Genomic DNA, 20,597 nt, shown 5'->3' with positions numbered 1-20,597 from the left:
CAAACAAACAAATAACACAAACGCTTTTTCGGTAAAGAATTTGAAATTAACAGTAACTGTTAAATTATAATTTAAGGAAAAATTTAATATTATCAGTGCTATTTACTTACTGATTGTAAATATTTCTCCTGGTTTTAATATTTTACAGAAACAAATTTAATGAAGTTATTATTATCTCAGTAGCATTTGTATTTTTTCGGGGTGTATAATGTGACGGTCAATTTTCGTTTTGAAGATTGTTCACAAAATATACGAAGACATTAGTTTAGGCCCGACATGGCCAAGCGTGTTAAGGCGTGCGACTCGTAATCTGAGGGTCGCGGGTTCGCATCCCTGTCGCGCCAAACATGCTCGCCCTCCCAGCCGTGGGGGCGTTATAATGTTACGGTCAATCCCACTATTCGTTGGTAAAAGAGAAGCCCAAGAATTGGCAGTGGGTGGTGATGACTAGCTGCCTTTCCTCCAGTCTTACACCGTTAAATTAGGGAAGACCAGCGCCGATAGTCCTTGTGTAGCTTTGCGAGAAATTCATAAACAAACAAACAAATTATTAATTCACTTTGATGAAAAGTAACACTTTAGAAATGATCAAAATGTGTCTTTATTTTAAGTATATCTAATGTTATGATGCACGTTATGTATCGTGTAGTTGTCAGTTGTGGTATATAAAACATAATTTAAATAGCAGTTGTTAAGTATCGCTGCCAATTTAGATTTTTGATGAATGAAACGTTTTCTATTTTACTTTACAAATAAACAGCAAGTTTGTTTTTCATATGATCGATATTTTAACAGCCACGATAAGAGTAATTAATTAATTAATAAAACATGTTGTCTCATAACAACACTTGTTATTGCAGTGTGGTCGGAATTCATAAATAGAAATGTCAGATCACTGAAAATCTATTATTCATAAATATTCTTCAAATAAGATACAGAATATTTTCTTGGGATCGTTTATACTTAATACACGATTGAAACGTGTCTTTCTTTTTATTGAAAGGAATAATATATTCTTAGCGGTTTGTTAACACTATACATGACGGCTTAATTATAGCACCTTATATAGTCAAACAAAAGCTTTAAGTTGTTTTTTATTAAATCCTGTTCATGAACATGAAGGATTTACCGCAGTGTTGACAGAACTATTATTTGGTGTTTAACTTGCAGACCTACTGGGAATTAACAGGCCTAAGTAATAATGTAGAGATTACAAAGATAAACAAACGGGACTGGATTTGTTTCTTGGGGGACCTAATTTCACTTTGTGCACAATACCGTTTTATAACACTGTTTATACGATATTAGTGTAACAGAAACTTCGCGAGGTGCTTATAGTTTAGGAATATTTCTAAGTTTCATCTAAGATCCTGGCTCAGATATTGAAAAGTATAAGAATAATATTTTGAATTAATTATATATTGGGGCCCAGCATGGCCAAGCGCGTAAGGCGTGCGACTCGTAATCCGCAGGTTCGCGCCCGCGTCGCGCCAAACATGCTCGCCCTCCCAGCCGTGGGGGCGTTATAATGTCACGGTCAATCCCACTATTCGTTGGTAAAAGAGTAGCCCAAGAGTTGGCGGTGGGTAGTGATGACTAGCTGCCTTCCCTCTAGTCTTACACTGCTAAATTAGGGATGGCTAGCACAGATAGCCCTCGAGAAGCTTTGTTCGAAATTCCAAAAACAAACAAGCAAAACAAACAAACAATTATATATTGAAAGTGGAATATTAATATCTGTTATTAGCTGTTTATCTTACAACATACAAAAGTCAAAATTTACGCAGAAATATGCGTAACTTAGTGAGTTACATTTCATGTTGTGTAAAGTTACACTTTCAACTGTGAAAACATAAGTGACTGCACGAAAACTGCGTTTACCTGGACTTTGTACAATGTAAAGTTTATTGTTATACAAAATATGTGTAACAATACTCAAGTCTTATTGTGACATAATGCCACACAATATATGGATCACAGTTTGCCAGTGTAAGGTGTTATATACTATAATAATTGATATATGTAGATCATGAACAGCGTTTTGGCTGAGACTTCGTGTGTTATATTTCTAGCAAATCCGATGAGATCTGGTATTTAAATGAAAGGTCTCTTCGCTAGATGAGCGAAGTGCGCAAAAGACGTAACTGAAATGCTATTATATATTAGAGACCTATATCATAGAATCAATAAAAATATCTTTAATTTGTTTCTGTCCGTCTCAGTGTGATGCTACGTCGCACAAACTCAGTTTACCCAAGAATGGTTAACACGATAAGTAGTCCATGGACTGCTGTTTTATGTAAATATATTGTTGTTTTGAATTAAGCACAAAGCTGCACAATGGGCTATCTGTGCTCTGCCCACCACGGGTATCGAAATCCGGTTTTTAGAGTTGTAAACTCGCAGATATACCACTGAGCCACTGGGGGGCGTGCAAGTATACGCCACACACATTGAAAATGTAAAATATCACACCGCAACTATATACTAAAAAGTTCCCTGCTACAAAATGTTACTGCTTTATAATATCCAGTTAATTTGAATAAACAAAATTAAGTGTTATTATCATTAGATAATATCTCCACACACGAATAAAAACTCTTAATAAAAACATTTTTTTCATGATGAAGCATAACTAATACATGAGTAAAAAATAAAGGTCTAATACTACATACACACAATGGTGTAGGTTCAAACACATCAGGTCACTACGTACGAGCAACAGTGTAGGTTCGAATGCATCAGATCTAGCCTTTTCTACTCTATTTCATTTCAGATTATTTTATTATCCGCTATTTAGAATTAATTAATTAAGTTCACACCTCTTGTTTCTTTTACTTATACTGGACTTTCAGCCTGTTGTAAATGCTGGTGTGGATTTGTTTAGTGCGGTACTATCACACGTGATAAGGCTACTATATTTAGATTAACTTCACATTATGAAGTTCTCCGCTGGTGCACCCGTAAGTCTACGGATTTACAACGCTAAAATCAGGGGATCGATTCCCATCAGTGAACTCAGCAGATAGCCCGATATGGCTTTGCTATAAGAAAACATGCACACCTTATGAAGGTTACCAAAATCTATTATGTTAAATCTCTGAAGCAATCTTAATTTTGAATGGAATAAAACATCAGAACTTTATCCTAATACTTCTGTTTTAATTTCAATAGGAACTATGCCAATAGTCATGAGATATACACGACTGTTTGAGTTAGTCCTAATACTTCTGTTTTAATTTCAATAGGAATTATGCCAATAGTTATTAGATATACACGACTGTCTGAGTTAGTCTTAATACTTCTGTTTTAATTTCAATAGGAGTTATACCAATAGTTATTAGATATACACGACTGTTTGAGTTAGTCCTAATACTTCTGTTTTAATTTCAATAGGAATTATGCCAATAGTTATTAGATATACACGACTGTTTGAGTTAGTCCTAATACGTTTGTTGTATTAATGCATCATTGTCTGAATCTTTAAGTTTTTTTTCTGATTGATTATATGGGAATTATGCCAATAGTTATCAGTAGATATACACGTACTGTTTGAGTTAGTCCTAATACTTCTGTTTTAATTTCAATAGCCAAAAGAGTTATACCAATCACAGAGTATTGTAATTAGAAATAATAATATAATCTTGTCAACTAAAGTAAGTGAATCAACCTGTGTTGTTTGATGATTATTTAGTGCACACAACTGCTAATACATTTCTATATAAGTTTGATTTGTTTTGTTTTAATTTCAATTTCCAATTAGTTTGGAATTATGCCAATAGTTATTACGGATATACACGACTGTTTGAGTTAGTCCTAAAATACAATAGTGTTTCTGTTTTTTAATTTCAATAGGGAATTATGCCAATAGTTATTTCTTTAAAATACACGACTGTCTGAGTACAAATATCAAAATAGTTTCTGTTATTTAATAATTCAATACGAGAAAAGTTAATATTATGCCAATAGGTTATTTATAATATACAAACCATTGCACATGATTGTTTCAGTTAGGTGCACCTGTGACTCATTTAAAATATTTGTAGGTTAAAATATTGCTCCTGATTGTGCAACACTCATTTGAGTTTCACTTCTGATTTTCGTCCCAGCTGAAATCTACACTTGTGAAAACGAACTATTTCACATTCAACTCCTTCCATATCTGTTTCACCTTCTCGTTAAACAGCTGTTTCAATTGCTTTGGTGCTCATTGCGAGTGCTTGGTCTCTACTATGCAAGCTTTCTAAAATGTTAAAAATACCTCGTCCTTTAATTATTCGTTCATTCACTTCAGAAAGACGAGCAACTTGTACAAGAACTGCATCTGATTGTTGAAGTCCGAGGGAAGTTTATACGGTCAAAAAAAGTGTATGGAAGATACTAATTTATTTTTCTTCAGAAAAATGCTCAGTTAAACTCATGGTAATAGATCGTAATTCGGAAAATATTATTTTGTGCTGTATACTTTAAATGGGTGTTCAGGTTGATCGTCTAATATTCTTTCGTCGTGTGGCTTCTTCTTGCTTGCAACTCTTTGGATAAAGATATTTTATTCAACTAGCATATCAACAGCCAGTTGAGAAGTATGGAGTTCTGCAACAAGCTGTTGTTTTGTTATTTTTTAATTTAGCATGGAAATAGTAGACCTTACACTTTCTACCATATTCGCAACTGATAATACGTGTCAAGGTTCCTTGTCTGTACACACTTTGAGGCAGACCTGCATTAATACTGAACATGCCCTGTCGAAACTGTTTTAAAATTACAAAGTTTTCGAAGCAAAGTAAATGTTTTGAAAGCAATTTTTGAGTCAACTTTGTTGTGTTGTCTGATACGTTGAAACATATTCAGAATGGTGGGGAAAAATAGTAATTTTGTTCATAAATCTATAAAAGAGCTCCATTGCGAGCACACAAATGGATTTCAACTATGGTTTGAAGACGACAAATGCACCAACACTTGATTCATTTTGTTCTCTAATTGCATTAATTTTTTCTTGTGATTCAGCAAAAATATGGCCCATCTGTGGCCCAGCAGACAAAACAGACTTTTAGATTAATGATTATCGTATACAAGGTGTCCCGGCATGGCCAGATGGCTAAGGCACTCCACTCGTAATCCGAGGATCGCAGGATCGAATACCGGTCGCACCAAACATGCTTGCCCTTTCAGCCGTGGAGGCGTTATAACGTGACGGTCAATCCCACTATTCGTTGGTAAAAGAGTAGCTTAAGAATTGGCGGTGGATGGTGATGAATACTTGTCTTCCCTCTAGTCTTACACTGCTAAATTAAGGACAGCTAGAACAGATAGCCCTCATGTAGCTTTGCGAGAAATTCAAAACCAAATCATTGCATACACAAAGATTGAGTGAAGGGTTGTAACAACAGATACAGACATCATTTACTAGGAGTCAAGGAGCTGATGCTCCTATTCCAAATCTATAAAATCTTCTATTACATGGTTTAAGTTATATAGTAGAATGTGGAGGTTTAGACAAAATTCTGTTACGTAAACTGCAAGTAAAAGTTCAGTGACCGTTTGTTGATTTTCTAATCTAGGCTTCACTGGAAAGGCCTCTTTCACCATAGCTGTGTAATCGTCAGCTTTAATAACTACTTTGAACATACTGGGGCTGGTATCACATCGTATTCACCTAGTGTATGCCAAACAATGCTTGAATTGTTCTTATATTTAGGTTAGAGTGTTATTTTAAAGGATCACCCACTCTTCTAACATTTGTCTTGATGTAAGCAACAAAATTCATTAATATAACATGACTGTTGAGAAAACCAGATACACTCTTTAAAACTGAAAAGATTCTGAATTCTTAATAAGGTACTCTAAAATTATTTTTCAATACTTATCTAAATAAGCAAGAACAGAGATTTCCACTTTACCTCAGGGACTGTTATATACTTAAGATAGTCACGCTGCAGATGTTGTATGCCCGCTTTGCTTGCATAATTTTGGTGTTACACTTCAACTGAAGCAATACATATGACAGAAAAACACGTGTCAGTGACGTAATTAGAGTAAACAAAATGTGAGTCTCTCCAAATGTTTAGTTCCAAATGTGGTTTTGGTAGTAGAATTATGATTCTCCTTTGTATATGGTTTGATTATCTTTTTGTTTGGCCCGGTATGGCCAAGCGCGTTAAGGCGTTCGACTCGTAATCCGAGGGTCACAGGATCGAATACCGGTCGCACCAAACATGCTTGCCCTTTCAGCCGTGGAGGCGTTATAATGTGACGGTCAATCCCACTATTCGTTGGTAAAAGAGTAGCCAAAGAGTTGGCGGTGGGTGGTGATGACTAGGTGTCTTCCCTCTAGTCTTACACTGCTAAATTAGGGACGGCTAGCGCAGATAGCCCTCGTGTAGCTTTGCGCGAAATTTAAAACACACCTTTTTGTTTTGTGTTTAATTGAACTCACAGTGCTACTGCTTAATGTATTCATTTAGCACCTAACATTTGGCTAGTTTGTCTGATTTAGTCTTAATTAAAAGAAAATGAATACGTGATATTATAGCACGTGTGGATTGTTGAATAAGTTGTTTCATATCATGACATTCACTCAGTAATAATAATTACCAACTTCTTGAATTTAAAATATAGACATTTGTAAAAATTTCAAGCAGTAAAATTTGATTACTTACATAAAAATATTGTTTTATTTCATCCATGATTATGTCACAAATATCCGTTAAAAATAAAACTTCAACGAGCTGTCGTTGAAAAATGGCGTTGGAACATGAAAGTGAATGCCAGTATATTTTAAGCTATCCGATATCCTAAACACAATTACAGAGACATCATTAGTAATTATAGTTAACAAGCCTTTTGTGGATTTCATTCACACAAACAACAGTATCAATTCGTCTGCAATGTTTTAACTTTTTAGTCTGTATCTAGGCAAAGTTATAATAAGGCACGTGTCAGTACACACTTGTTGCAAGCACATGTATTATTCTCTTTTCAACAGTAAGTGACAAAAAATATTCGTCCGTATTCCGTACGTTTAAATAGTACGTAAGTGAATGTTTTTTCTTATTGGGAACATGGCAGCCATCTGCAAACGTATACACGATTTGATTTCCTTTCTTGTGTTTTCGGCCCGGCATGGCCAAGTGTGTTAATATGTTCGACTCGTAATCCGAGGATCGCGGGTTCGAATCCCAGTCTTATCAAACATGCTCACCCTTTAATCCGTGGGGGCGTTATAATGTGACGGTCAATCCCACTATTCGTTGGTAAAAGAGTAGCCCAAGAGTTGGCGGTGGGTGATGATGACTAGATGCCTTTCCTCTGCTAAATTAGGGACGGCTCGGCTAGCGCAGATAGCCCTCGAGTAGCTTTGCGCGAAATTCAAAATAAATTTTCGTGTTTTACCACATATGCAAAATTACAGTTGAAAAAAAAAAGTCTGTAAAAATATTGAAGCGCAGGCGTTAGGAACCCAGCCTGTTTACGCCCGTGTAACCGAGTCACTTACTTTTGATTACTTTAGTTTTCATAATTTAAAGAAAATCCTTCTAGCTTGAATGTGTGTATGTGTGTGTTTTCTTATGCCAAATCCATATTGGGCTTTCGAACCCCTGATTTTAACATAGTAACTCCGTAGACTAACTGCTGTATTAGCTTCAAGCTTGAAGAACAGTTAAGTTTATTTTTCTTAAGAATATCCAAAACTTATATTTCTGTTGTCGTTACTCACAAGGAGTTATCTGTACTCTGCCTACCAGTGGTATCGAACCCGGTTTTTAGTAGTATAAGTTTGCAGACATACTGCTGTCCCACAAAGTACTTGTGGGTACATGTTAAACAATAAATTGGTAGGATCAAACATTTTTTAGTTAACCCTAATGATTATTAACTTCATAAGCAACATTGGTTAATTTAACAACTCATCATTTTATTTAAAATAATAAATAATTAAATAAATAAAATAAAATAATAAATAATTAGACTTTTGGTAATTTGCTTAAAAACTGATACAATATATCAGTGATAGTTGTGCGAAAATTAAGACGAATAATTATTTCTTATTAAAGCGATTGCAAGAAATTGTGAAAAAGGTTTTTAGTAACAGATTCGATAGTTTATTAGTCAAAAATATTTAAAAACTTGAATTATATAAACGTATAAATATTATATTTGGTCAATTGCTTGTTTGAGGTTGACTAAAAATTCTTGTAGTAATAGTCTTCGGAAGAGTTGTGTGTGTCATAGTATGCATTCAACGTATTTTACCGTTTCCAAAACATTTTCCACCGTACTTTGAAGCCGTTAAAGTGCTTAAATTCCACTACACGGCCGGACAAGATATGTCTACTACATGGCCAGACAAGAGATGTCCACTACATGGCCAGACAAGAGATGTTCACTACATGGCCAGACAAGAGATGTCCACAACACGGCCACATAAGAGATGCCCAAGAGTTGTCGACTGACGATGTTAACTTGTTGCTTTTTATCTACTGTACCAGTCCTAAATTGGGTAAAGTTATAAACAAATAGCACAGGCTTCCGGTGGTTTTATTGTATTGAAATTGTTACATTTTCTGCTGTAATTCCATTTTTCTCCATCAAGTACAAATTTTAATAAAACGTCATGTGTAGTCTTACCAAAAATAACACTATGTAACACAATTTTTACTTTTTCTTGTTCATGGGCAGAAAGTGTTATTTCCCAATTGCTTATGTCTAAAGTAAATGGAAAGGGCCTATTTTTCTCTTCAAACTTTGCTTTTGTGATCTGGATAATGAAATTTTCAAAGTTACCCATTTTCAAAACATTCCAGGTAGATTCAGTGCCGAGTAGCTGATAGAGAATTTTCCCGAACTTACAAGAATTTTCAAGAACTTACTAGAATTTTGTAGAACTTACGAGAGTTTTCAAGAACCTTTTAGAACTTTCCATAGTAATATATATATATACAGGGTCTCACCACTCAACACTTCAGTTTAATTTAGCTGCCTAAGTGAACACATAGACTTATCGAAGGAGGCTTTACCATGTTTTCCTGTTATCTTTGCCTTTGGGACAGCAGGGACAACGCAACGCACTACAATAGGAACCACTGGCCACAACGGACCGAGTTCTCTGTGGAGAAGCACAATGTCAAGTGTGAGCCACTAGTGGACCTCCAGAAGGTGTTGTTCCCACCGTTGCACATAAAATTGAGTCTTATGAAACAATTTGTCACAGCTCTTGATAAGAAGTCTGCAGCATTCAAGTACCTTCGAGACTTCTTCCCTAAGCTGTCTGAGGCAATGGTCAAAGCTGATGTCTTCGTTGTACCACAAATAAAGAAGATCCTGGAGTGCACAGAATTCCCCAAGAAGTTCAGTAGGAAGGAAAAAAAAGGTTGGGGCAGCTTTGTCGCAGTGGTTCGGGGCTTCTTGGGCAATCACAAGGCTGAAAATTATGTGGAACTGGTTGAGGCTCTGGTAAGGAATTACGGCAAAATGGGCTGCAAGATGTCCCTGAAAGTCCATATTCTTGACGCTTACCTTCATAAATTCAAGGAGAACATGGGAGCATACTCAGAGGAGCAAGGCGAGCGCTTCCACCAAGATATACTGGACTTTGAACGCCGCTACCAAGGAGCGTATAACGAAAACATGACTGTTTTTTTTTTGTTTTGAATTTCGCGCAAAGCTACTCAAGGGCTGTCTGTCTAGCTGTCCCTAATTTAGCAGTGTAAGACTAGAGGGAAGGCAGCTAGTCATCACCACCCACCACCAACTTTTGGGTTACTCTTTTACCAACGAATACTGGGATTGACTATCTTAACCATCTGGCCATGCCGGACCATCTAATTAGAAGTCACCTGCGAAATGCATTATGTAGGCTAAGTAAAATTTTGTACGTTTTATATCTTTCATATAAACCTACAGGATACGAGAATAAACTCGACAATTGAAAACATTACGTATCATAATATAATATATTTTTTTTAACAATGACGTTTGAAAAACAGTTTTATTGTTTTAAGTTATATATAAAAATGATATCAAATAGAGTAACCTATTTAGGCCATTAAGACGTTTGAATGAGGTTTAAAAAAGATACTTTTTAATAAGGAAAGAATCAGGAGTCTGTCAGTCATTTACCGAACATGACGTCATCAGGTTCTGTTTCTATCATCAGTTGATTTCAACTTAGGGTAGAATAATTTTTTTTCAAATTTCGTGTGCTCGTATAGTTGCAACTTCATCAAAGTGTTATACAGAGGTTCTCCCTTGCTTTCTTATTCGGGTTCAGAGACAGAGTTTGACGATATCCATGACATAAATAGACATAAGAGTTGAATTGGAAATAATGTTAAAATCAAAAGTTTTAATATTGTTACTAAAAATGATGTAAGTGATGATTTAAAATTAAAGAAATCTGCCAACAGTATTATGTTTTACAAAAACTGTTATTATATATATTTTAACGTTGTCTAGCGGCGGCCTTTAGTTCAATAGCTACGATTATGAATCCATTTTCTTTGTTTTAAAAGCTAAGTCAGAAAAGAAGAGAAATCAGAATGTTGTAGCAGTCGAGTGTTTTTCTTTTTTTATCGTGCGTCATCAGAAAATTTGGGATCCAGTGAACGTCATAGGAAAAGCAAGTATTGACATTGTGTTGAGAAAGTTTTTGTTATATCTTACGCCACTTTCGATATTTCTATTAACCTAAGCTCAATTTACTATTAAAATAAAAGATAATTACACTGTTGAACGAATATTTTAATAATAATTTGTAGACGTTTTGTATTTTTCATATCTTTATTGGGTAAAAGTGACATTTTATAACATTCTGCAAGTTCAAGAATAATACAATAATAATAATACAATACAACAAACTTAAAGTTTTTACAGAGAAACTGCGAGAAACTATATTTTAAGGAACTTTGAGAATAATGCAAACCTTTTCATGCATGTACATTAGTGCAGGACCGCCATGATAAGCAGGATATAATTGGTTGGCACTTAGAAAATTTGACATGAAAAGCATGAGCATATTACAAGAATTCGTTAAGTTTCAAACAATCATAGCTGTGTATGGGTTATCACTACACCAGAAACCTGTGTATTAAATACACAGTTGCTTAGAGAGAAAAAAAAAATATTAAAGGCAACAAATAAATTTTAACTTTCATCGTGCCAAACTTTCAGGTATATTTGTTCTTAATAAGGATTGGTTCAAAACATTCTGATTGCTGTGTTTTAATAAAACAACACAATGCAGTCTGCAAGATTAACAGCGTGGAAAAGAAACGGAAAGTGGAAAGGTGAAAATTGTCATTTTGTGTTTGGAATATTTTGTTCAAATTATTGTAACGATAAAAATCCTGTAACTCAAGAGCTTTCGAAAGATTGACCATTCTTCCTCAAGACCACCTTTCGAAAGATGGACCATTCTTCCTTAAGACCACCTTTCGAAAGATGGACAATTCTTCCTCAAGACCACCTTTCGAAAGATGGACAATTCTTCCTCAAGATCACCTTTCGAAAGATGGACCATTCTTCCTCAAGACCACCTTTCGAAAGATGGACCATTCTTCCTCAAGATCACCTTTCGAAAGATGGACCATTCTTCCTCAAGACCACCTTTCGAAAGATGGACAATTCTTCCTCAAGACCACCTTTCGAAAGATGGACAATTCTTCCTCAAGATCACCTTTCGAAAGATGGACCATTCTTCCTCAAGACCACCTTTCGAAAGATGGACCATTCTTCCTCAAGATCACCTTTCGAAAGATGGACCATTCTTCCTCAAGACCACCTTTCGAAAGATGGACCATTCTTCCTTAAGACCACCTTTCGAAAGATGGACAATTCTTCCTCAAGACCACCTTTCGAAAGATGGACAATTCTTCCTCAAGATCACCTTTCGAAAGATGGACCATTCTTCCTCAAGACCACCTTTCAAAAGATGGACCATTCTTCCTCAAGATCACCTTTCGAAAGATGGACCATTCTTCCTCAAGACCACCTTTCGAAAGATGGACCATTCTTCCTTAAGACCACCTTTCGAAAGATGGACAATTCTTCCTCAAGACCACCTTTCAAAAGCGTTCGGGTTTCAGGATTTTGATCGTTTTATACTAAGCTTTGTTCAAATTACTTACGTAACTCTAATATCTGTTTACTAAAATGGGTTTGGTTGATACACTGAAAAGCCTTTTCGATTTTCAAAAACCGATTAACGATGACGGTGATTGTGGGAATTTATCGTATGCTGTGATATTGTTGAGCGAAAGAAGTGTAACAGTTGAGATAGAATGCTTTGGGAATTATGAAAAACATCGTACGTAACTGTTTCAAACTTGTGAAATATTTTGTAATCTTTTGATGCGTATACATATATAAATATAACCATGCACATCAGATGCAAACGTACTGTCATCAGTCATTCGTTTTCACATGACGTCACGAATTTGCACCCTTGCGTCTTTCCGCCATCTTATGGGTCAGTGGTTGGTTGGTGTTTTATGGCACAAAGCAGCTAGGCTATCTGTGCCTCTTATGGGTCACCCAACAACCCTTATTTCTCATGCAATCTTCCAGCATATTTAGGTAAAAGACTGTTTGATGAGTGTTCAGTAAAACAACAGTAATGAATTTAGATAAAAAAAACAAGCAAAAAATGTTTCATATTTGAGTACTTTATAGCTATCACAATAGAAAAAATGGCATCCCCAAGCAAGATTTTTATACAATTCTGATTATTAGTTAAATGTATAAAATTAAACCAAGGATTTCAGCCAATTAGAGGTCTGAATATAAGCTATTTTTATTAAAAACCTCAAACGTATGGTAAAGTATGTAGTAGTCATCTTTGTAGAAATAAAAATTTATTTTTTGTAAATATAAACTTGTAATGAAATACGGCAACTAGAAAAATTACTGTGACATGAAACTTGAAACGTTGTGCGTATAAGATGATTGATTTCACAACGAAACAAAATTTTCATTATGGTAACACAAACATTTAAACTCTCTGTGTAAGTAGAACAAAATAGTTGTTAAAGGTTATAGTCATGCTGAAAATATTTAATTTTTACTTTCCCGGAAGCCAGTAAACTTATTCGACAAACACTGGGCATTTTCACTCAAACTAATAGAGATGTTACACAATGAGGAGACGACACAGTCTAAGTTAACAAGCTAATAAAAACGGTATCCAATGGGGACAGGGCACAGTCTAGGTTAACACGAGACGTTAACTAATGGGGAAAGAGAACGAACTAGGCTAACAAATTTTCCACCTGTCACCAAATTGTTCAGATATGCTTGATTAATTTTAACTTCATAATTTAGGCAAAGCAAAGAAACTTGTGTGAAAATAATTTCATAATTTAACAGAAAATATTTTATATAAAAACATATTTGTCTAATTTATATATTTATACTTGTATGAAAGTCTTATGAATATTTTTCGAAGTTAATATACTTCATCGTTTATGGAGAGGTTTATAAATTCCATTTTTATTATTTTAAATTAAGTAAATTTAATTAACTTGAACTTTTTCAAATCCTAGAGGGCTCATGATCGGTGAACAAAAAAAAAAAAAAACCCAACATGAATAGTTGAGGCCTTTATTAGTTTATAAAAGATAACCAACCTGACGAAGAAATTCAAATTTAGGTTTAAATAATTAATTTTATCGTCATTATTTCAATAGAACAAGAGATATAAGGAATTTTTTACTAAAGTTTGAAATTAGGATGATTAACAAATTATTAGGTTGAATGAGCAATATATATAGACAGTAGTTTTATTGTTCTAGTAATCTGATTATATGATGAGACATTGTAAAACTACTGTGTAGATGAATAAAACGTGTCCAGTTGTCTTGTTGACCTCATTAGGACACCTTGATTATAAAAACTGCTACATTAATTGTGATCAAACTTTAATGTCAAAGTTTTTTACTTATTAGTTATACAGTTGTATTGCAATTTGTTACAACTTGAAAACATACATTTGATAGAACGATGTTGTTCATGATAGCTGTTTATATTCATAAATCATAATAATACTGAACACTAACTTATTAATTCTGAAATGAGTAGTTTGATTCTGCGAGTTAGACAGATGAACAAAATACAGTTTATCAGTTAATCAGTTTATCCTAGTATTTCTTTATTTTAAATATATCATATCATTTAAATATATTTACATGTACAAAGCACACTAGAAGCAATTCCATATATTTGTTAATGTTTTATGCATTTAACCACAGTTTCAAATAAAGAATTAATTATCGAAACTGTTAAGCAGATAATTAAACAAACATTCATTCAATTGTCATAGTGCTTGAACTTTGACTCATAAGATGCTGATGGCTTGGGGATCTTATGACATCATTTAAAGATTTCAGCGTCCAAACACTTAACACATCTTAATAAAACCAAACGCCTGAATTATTAACAGTAAGTTATAGCTATTCATGATTCATTATTCGTAAAATAAATTAAACGATAAAGGTTACTTCCAGTACTCATGTGCTAGTACGCATCACCTAAAAGTATTGGTGCGAATAATTATGTTATATACTAATATACCTACATTCACGCCACAGTACTTATGTGCTAGTACACATCACATAAAGGTATTGGTGCGAATAATTATATTTATATACTAATACACCTACATTCACGCCACAAATGAAAGAAAAAAAGAGATTACATCACAGTACTATCAACAACTGCGGCCATTGTAATTAACTTAATGTGACAATAAGAATACAGCACCTAATAAGGAGCTAACATTATCAATGGTAAAAGTAACGATTATTATTATTACAACCCATAATCACACGTTATTACAGAGCACGTGAATGTAACAACGACAGAAGATTGTCGTTTATCAATAGCTATTGTATGGCAAATAAAATCGCTGAAAACGGCAAACTTATTGCTAATCACAAGATATTGAATCCACGTTATATTTAGATGAAAGTAGCTTACTGTAAATTACTTGTTATTTGATTCTAAGTTTCTGCACCAATAAAACATTCTATTAATTATACCATTTTTATTTTTATAATTTTTATTGACAAGTTACACAATTAAGAACCTGTTAGAAACTTTAACTTCGCCAAGTTGAAGAACGTGAATCTCTTTTTCCAACATATAAAACAATATTTCTCCTGCCACTGTCGTTCGCGCGATAAAACCTTAAACATCAATTTACTTATCGTGTTTTAAAGTTTTCTCACGTATATTTATAGGAGAAGAACCTAGAGTCAATAAACTTCATGACAGGTATTTTAACAGTCGGTTCACTTCTCAAGGTAAATACAGCAACTATTTATCTTGAACTCTGTCTTTTGGAAAACGCATATTCGTCGAGCACTGGTCACAACCGGACATTTTCATGGAAATACTGGCCAAATGCCAAGTTTATTGTCCGGGTTAATTGTTCAAAATCCGCAAAATTGCTTTCTTTAATCCAAGGTACATTGCAAAATAGAGAAATCAAAACATAGCCCCATACTCGATGCAGTAAAGTTATGATCTGCTGTTAGAGTCATATTGTCTCTTTCCGTCATTCACATTTAGGGTTGTCTTGTAGATTTTTACATATTACGTTAGTATTACCCTGCGAAATGTAAGTTATACGGTGAGTGTTTTGCGCTCTTTAAACTTGGATATGAAATTATGATCATGTAACTCTGTGACTAATGTAAACTCTTTGTAACCAGGACAGTGTGTGGTTATTTTAGTGGTATTACAACCGGACAAATCTGTTAAACTAGTAACAGCGTTATGCAATTCTGATGACGGCTTATTTGAACTAAAATTATGTATTTTTGTATTTATTGTCATTTCTTCGTATTCTCCTGGTTTTTCGGCTGTTGTTAAAATATTGTGTGTCTCGTGTTCCGTGATTGTGTTGCTGGTTCTACGTACGCAGTTGTTATCTGTGCGTCCTCTACCAACAGAGGGCGACTTGTCCATGGCGAAGGTTGAAATACTAGTTTTTCGTGAACTGGAAGGGCTTCCTTTATCCAGATGTCTCTGTCGACTACTGGACACCCTACCATTCTCTTCATCTGGTTGGTGTGTAATGTGAACTCTCTCCATCCTCTGAGGATGACGATTGGCAGAGCTGATGTCATCAGGTACGGTATATTCAGAGGAGTTAGAACGATATCTACAGCCCAGCACTCGCATAAATGCCTCCTTGAACTCTTTGTTCAGGAAAACGTAGATACATGGGTTAAAGGAAGAGTTGAGGTAGCCCAACCACGTAAGTGCGCTACGCCACTCGTAGCTTAATTCGCATTGCTTACAGTAAGCAAGGATGACATACATAAGGAAAAAAGGCAGCCAACAGACACAGAAAACACCCATTATTATTCCTAGTGTTCGAATTGCTTTTGTATCAGTTATTAGCTGTCTGGAACGACGCCGGAGGCTTCGCTTCACTTGTTGATCCTCTGTCTGGAGTGACACTTCCAGATGCTTGATCTCTCTAGCCTGGCGTTCCGCTATTAACAGGATCCGGAAATAGACGTAGAACATTACCGGAAGTGGGAGGTAGAAAGATGTCATGGAAGAAATTATTGCGTACACTCGGTTAACTTCCAGGGAACACTCGTCGCTCTCCTGAAAGATAGATGTTGTGCCATCACTGTTGTCATACCAACCAAGAAAAATGGGAATGAAGGAAATAGCCCCACTGCAAATCCAAATACACACGACAGCTACAAGTATTCTCTTCTTGGAAACAAACATCTGGTACCGAAACGGTCTAGTAACAGCCCAGAACCGGTCTAAAGCTATCATACATAGGTGTAGAATGGATGCTGTGCAGCACATAACGTCACACGATATCCACAAATGGCAGGCAATAGCCCCGAAACGCCATTTCCTTTCTACGTCATATAAAACTAATAAAGGCATGACGAAAAGTGCCACTGTGATGTCAGCAGAGGCCAAGCTAGCAAGAAGTAAGTTTGTCACTGACCTTAACCGTTGAAAACGGGCCACAACGACGATGACGAACACGTTACCCACGAGCGTCATGGTAATCAACATTGTACACACACATGCACCCAGTATCCGAACTGCCCATTCTCCGACACTCACAGAGTCTCCCACCAGGATATTGTTGCCGTCACTGATGTCCGTAAAGTTAAGGTTACCAGCAGAGTCCCCTGTTGGAGAATGACCCTGAGGGTCATATGTTGGGAGAAATGGAAAACTGGTCCTGAAAAGCTTGGTAACATCCTTCCTTATTCTTCGATACGTCTAGAACAGTCTCTTAACTTCTTCTAGATTAGGTGATCAGTGATGATACCAAGACCTACAACAACAGAATATGTTCATACTGAGTTAAATCGCACAATAAATCATTTGAAAGTGTTGCTATAATTATATATGTTCTTTAAAAAGTTGAGCTTGTATGACTTGGATCTAAATCTATTGACATATTCAGATAGAGATAAAAAAACAGAATATTTATCGTAACGGCTTGTTATTATCTTTGCCACCGAAAGTTACAAAAGCTATGTTTTCACTCCTGTTTGTGTGTGTTTGTCAACAGAATTTCTCGAAAACGGTTGAATGTATTTGTACATCGTGTACACTTGGACTACGACCCAACTCATAAGTGATTAGCTTTGCAGGGTCAGGGTCACAGTAAGGTCATGAAAATCCAAAAATCTCTAGCTGTTAATATTTTCACATTATTTCAGAAATTATCAGATTTTGGTGAAACTTTATGAATGTATATAGATTATTATTCCTCACTTTTCTGCTGCAAATGGTCCGTGTTCGTTGATAACGACGGACATACAGACATATTCTCGTGTTTCTAGAGGACCAAATATCATCAACACTGCGTGGCAGATGTGTGCCCTTTAGTTTATTCAAGTTATAATTAAGTATCTACATAACACCAAAAATATTTTAACATTATTTATTTGTCAAGTTTATAGATGGGTAGTTATCGTTACAGAAGTAAACAACAATGATTACTATCTCAGATAAGAATGTTTGACAACAGATATCTACTATCATGCTCATATTTATTGTTGTACATATAAATACACAGAATGGTTTAGATAATTTTATTGATAGCTTTTATTTTCTTGTAATTAGATAATATGCTGATAGTATAAAAACAACGCGTTTCTTGTGTCTTTAAATTGGTTTATCTAAGTGGCTTCCTTATTAAAAGGTAAGTTTGATATTTCGTGAAATCTGTAATCATGAATATACGTAAACTAAAGGTTATTTCTAATATGAAATATATAACCTCAGATTAATACAAACATTGTTTGTAAGTTTAACCAATCTTAACACCTAATCAACCTTTCTTAAACCTTAACAGCTAAACAATGTTTCAACTCAAGTCGCTATTCAGATTTAATTACAGTAATAACTACAGTCAATCTAAGTTTAACTCTGATATGTAGACAACTTTAGCTTAACAGCAGTGATTAATTAAACGTATTTCAGGCTAAATAATCAATTAAGTCCAGATAATCTGTAGCACATAATCAAACTTAAATAAATCCTAATAAGATCAAACATAGCTAACCTCAATAACTAATGTTAGCTTCCTCTTAACAGTTATTAGCCGAAACTTACTTGCTAATCAGTTGTATTTTTTCCTTAATAACCACTCTTAGCTTATGGTTAAATAAAACTAATCGTACAAAAAGTCTTAATTGATTAACTTTCAGTAAATTAATAAACAGTGAAATAAAACCGATATTATTTATTATCTTAACAATTTTACTTTTGATATCAGCCAGACGGAGGTACTTAGCTTAAAGTCTGTTAGTGAACAGTATTAGCTATTAAAGCTATTTCCCATTTTACAGAACTGAGATAATACGGTGGTGCAGCTTGTCATCAATAAAAATGAAGAAATGTGGGAACGTTGATGTTAAATGTTCCAGAACTATTCCTCGACCTTTCTAACAGAAACCATTTATTTTATAGTTTTTCCAGCTGTAACAGATTTACTGTTGTACATTTATTTTAATGCCTACGTTTGTTTCTGCATGTGACGTATATTGTTGACTATGTGTTGCACAAGTCTCACATGTTCTTGGAATTTGAGAGTAAGAATCAACAATATTTGTTTTACGAGATCGCTAGCGTGCTTGAACATTGTTGAAACTTTTAGAAATTCGCGTGGTTGGTAAATAAAAATTGACGTATCAATAGAAAACTAAGAATATTATTGGACAGCTACAGTGAGTGTGCTGTAGGCCTCGGAAGCTACACTTGTGATTAACGCTTATCAATCGGAAAACTATTGAATTAGACCAGGAACGTTTATAGATTTCGAACATTACAAACAGTCCAACTTCATGGAATTAAACACGTTAGCATTTCTACCAGGACATTAGATATCTTCATTACAGGAAAAATCAACTTCTAACAGTTGCAAAGCCAACTAAGCTAGATAAGTTAAGCGAGGTGTGGCAGTATTAACTCAGAATTAATTTACTCGTCGTGGACCTCGATTATCAATATTCAGTTCTAAATTTTATTATTGTTTGTAACTTTGCAAATTTATTGTATATAAATCATGATTTGTGACAACTATTACTAATAACCGTTATCATAAAGTGTATGTTTTCGTGTTTCTATATTAACGTATATTTGTGTCAAAACAGTGAGTATGTGTGTGTTTTTCTTAAGCAAAGCCACATTGGGCTGTTTGCTGCGTCTATCGAGGAGAATCGAACCCTTGATTTTAGCGTTGTAAATCTGTAGACTTACAGCTGTATCAACGTGGGACATGTGAAAAAAGAAAATTGTGTGTATCAATCTTGTTGACAAATAACATTAATTTGATACACATTAACATTTAATTAATTTCTAAATTAAAATTAGAATTTCCGGTTATTTGAAATAGTAATACGTTAACATACGTAATATAATAAATCGAAGACTCGTCCGAAATAAATTATAAAACGTAACACAGTACTGAAAGAATTGAATACAAAACTCCATGACATTCCAGGATTTCCATGCATGTGCGAACAACAAATGAAGACTGAGACTAATTACAGCCAAACACACACACACACACACATTGTGGAAACGACGAAAAGAAATCCCTCCAACTCTTGGTAAGAAGTATTTTCTTTATTTCTGTTGAATTACGGAGTAACGTACACGTCTTGTAGCTGTAATAGACAGATTGTTTTAAGCAAAATTATATTTTAAAGCAAATAATTAATTAGTACAAAGGCTCATTATTTTTACTAAAATTACAAGTTACATAATCATTATTTAGCTGGCTTATTAATTATTCATATTCGTTGAATCTCCAAATCCTTCACTTTCAAACGAATAAGTAACAAGTCTAGGATTTTAAGGTACTTGCGTCATAGCTGTCAGGAAATGGAACAGAGAATGTGCGTTACTGGAAAAATATTTATCACCCAACGTCCATACCAATAATTTATCAAATGAGTTTATCGTGGAGTACACTGTATCGCAATCGAGAAAGGTAAATGTACCAATTGGAGATAAGAAGCCTACAACAAGTAAGCAGTTTAAAATATATATATATATATTTCTTCCTTGAAATATTTTACACTGAGAGGACGTTTTCACGTTAT

At 34.6% G+C, this 20,597-nt stretch overlaps 1 protein-coding gene across 1 annotated transcript; it reads right to left on the bottom strand.

The window, feature by feature from the left end:
• Positions 1-13,745: 13,745 nt before the first annotated feature.
• On the bottom strand, positions 13,746-17,193 carry LOC143239614 (putative G-protein coupled receptor No18). The gene has a single exon (XM_076480891.1). The coding sequence runs from the start codon at positions 17,044-17,046 to the stop codon at positions 15,619-15,621; it is 1,428 nt and encodes a 475-aa protein (XP_076337006.1). The 5' UTR covers positions 17,047-17,193; the 3' UTR covers positions 13,746-15,618.
• Between the last annotated feature and the right edge of the window lie 3,404 nt (positions 17,194-20,597).

This window comes from Tachypleus tridentatus, chromosome 13, assembly GCF_004210375.1.
Source record: "Tachypleus tridentatus isolate NWPU-2018 chromosome 13, ASM421037v1, whole genome shotgun sequence".
In the NCBI taxonomy this organism is placed as follows: domain Eukaryota; kingdom Metazoa; phylum Arthropoda; class Merostomata; order Xiphosura; family Limulidae; genus Tachypleus; species Tachypleus tridentatus.
This window is presented reverse-complemented; position numbering and strand designations above follow the sequence as displayed.

What these genes read in the sequence shown, in the direction of transcription:
- LOC143239614 (XM_076480891.1), bottom strand. Translation starts at nt 17,046, where the DNA reads ATGTTGATTACCATGACGCTCGTGGGTAACGTGTTCGTCATCGTCGTT.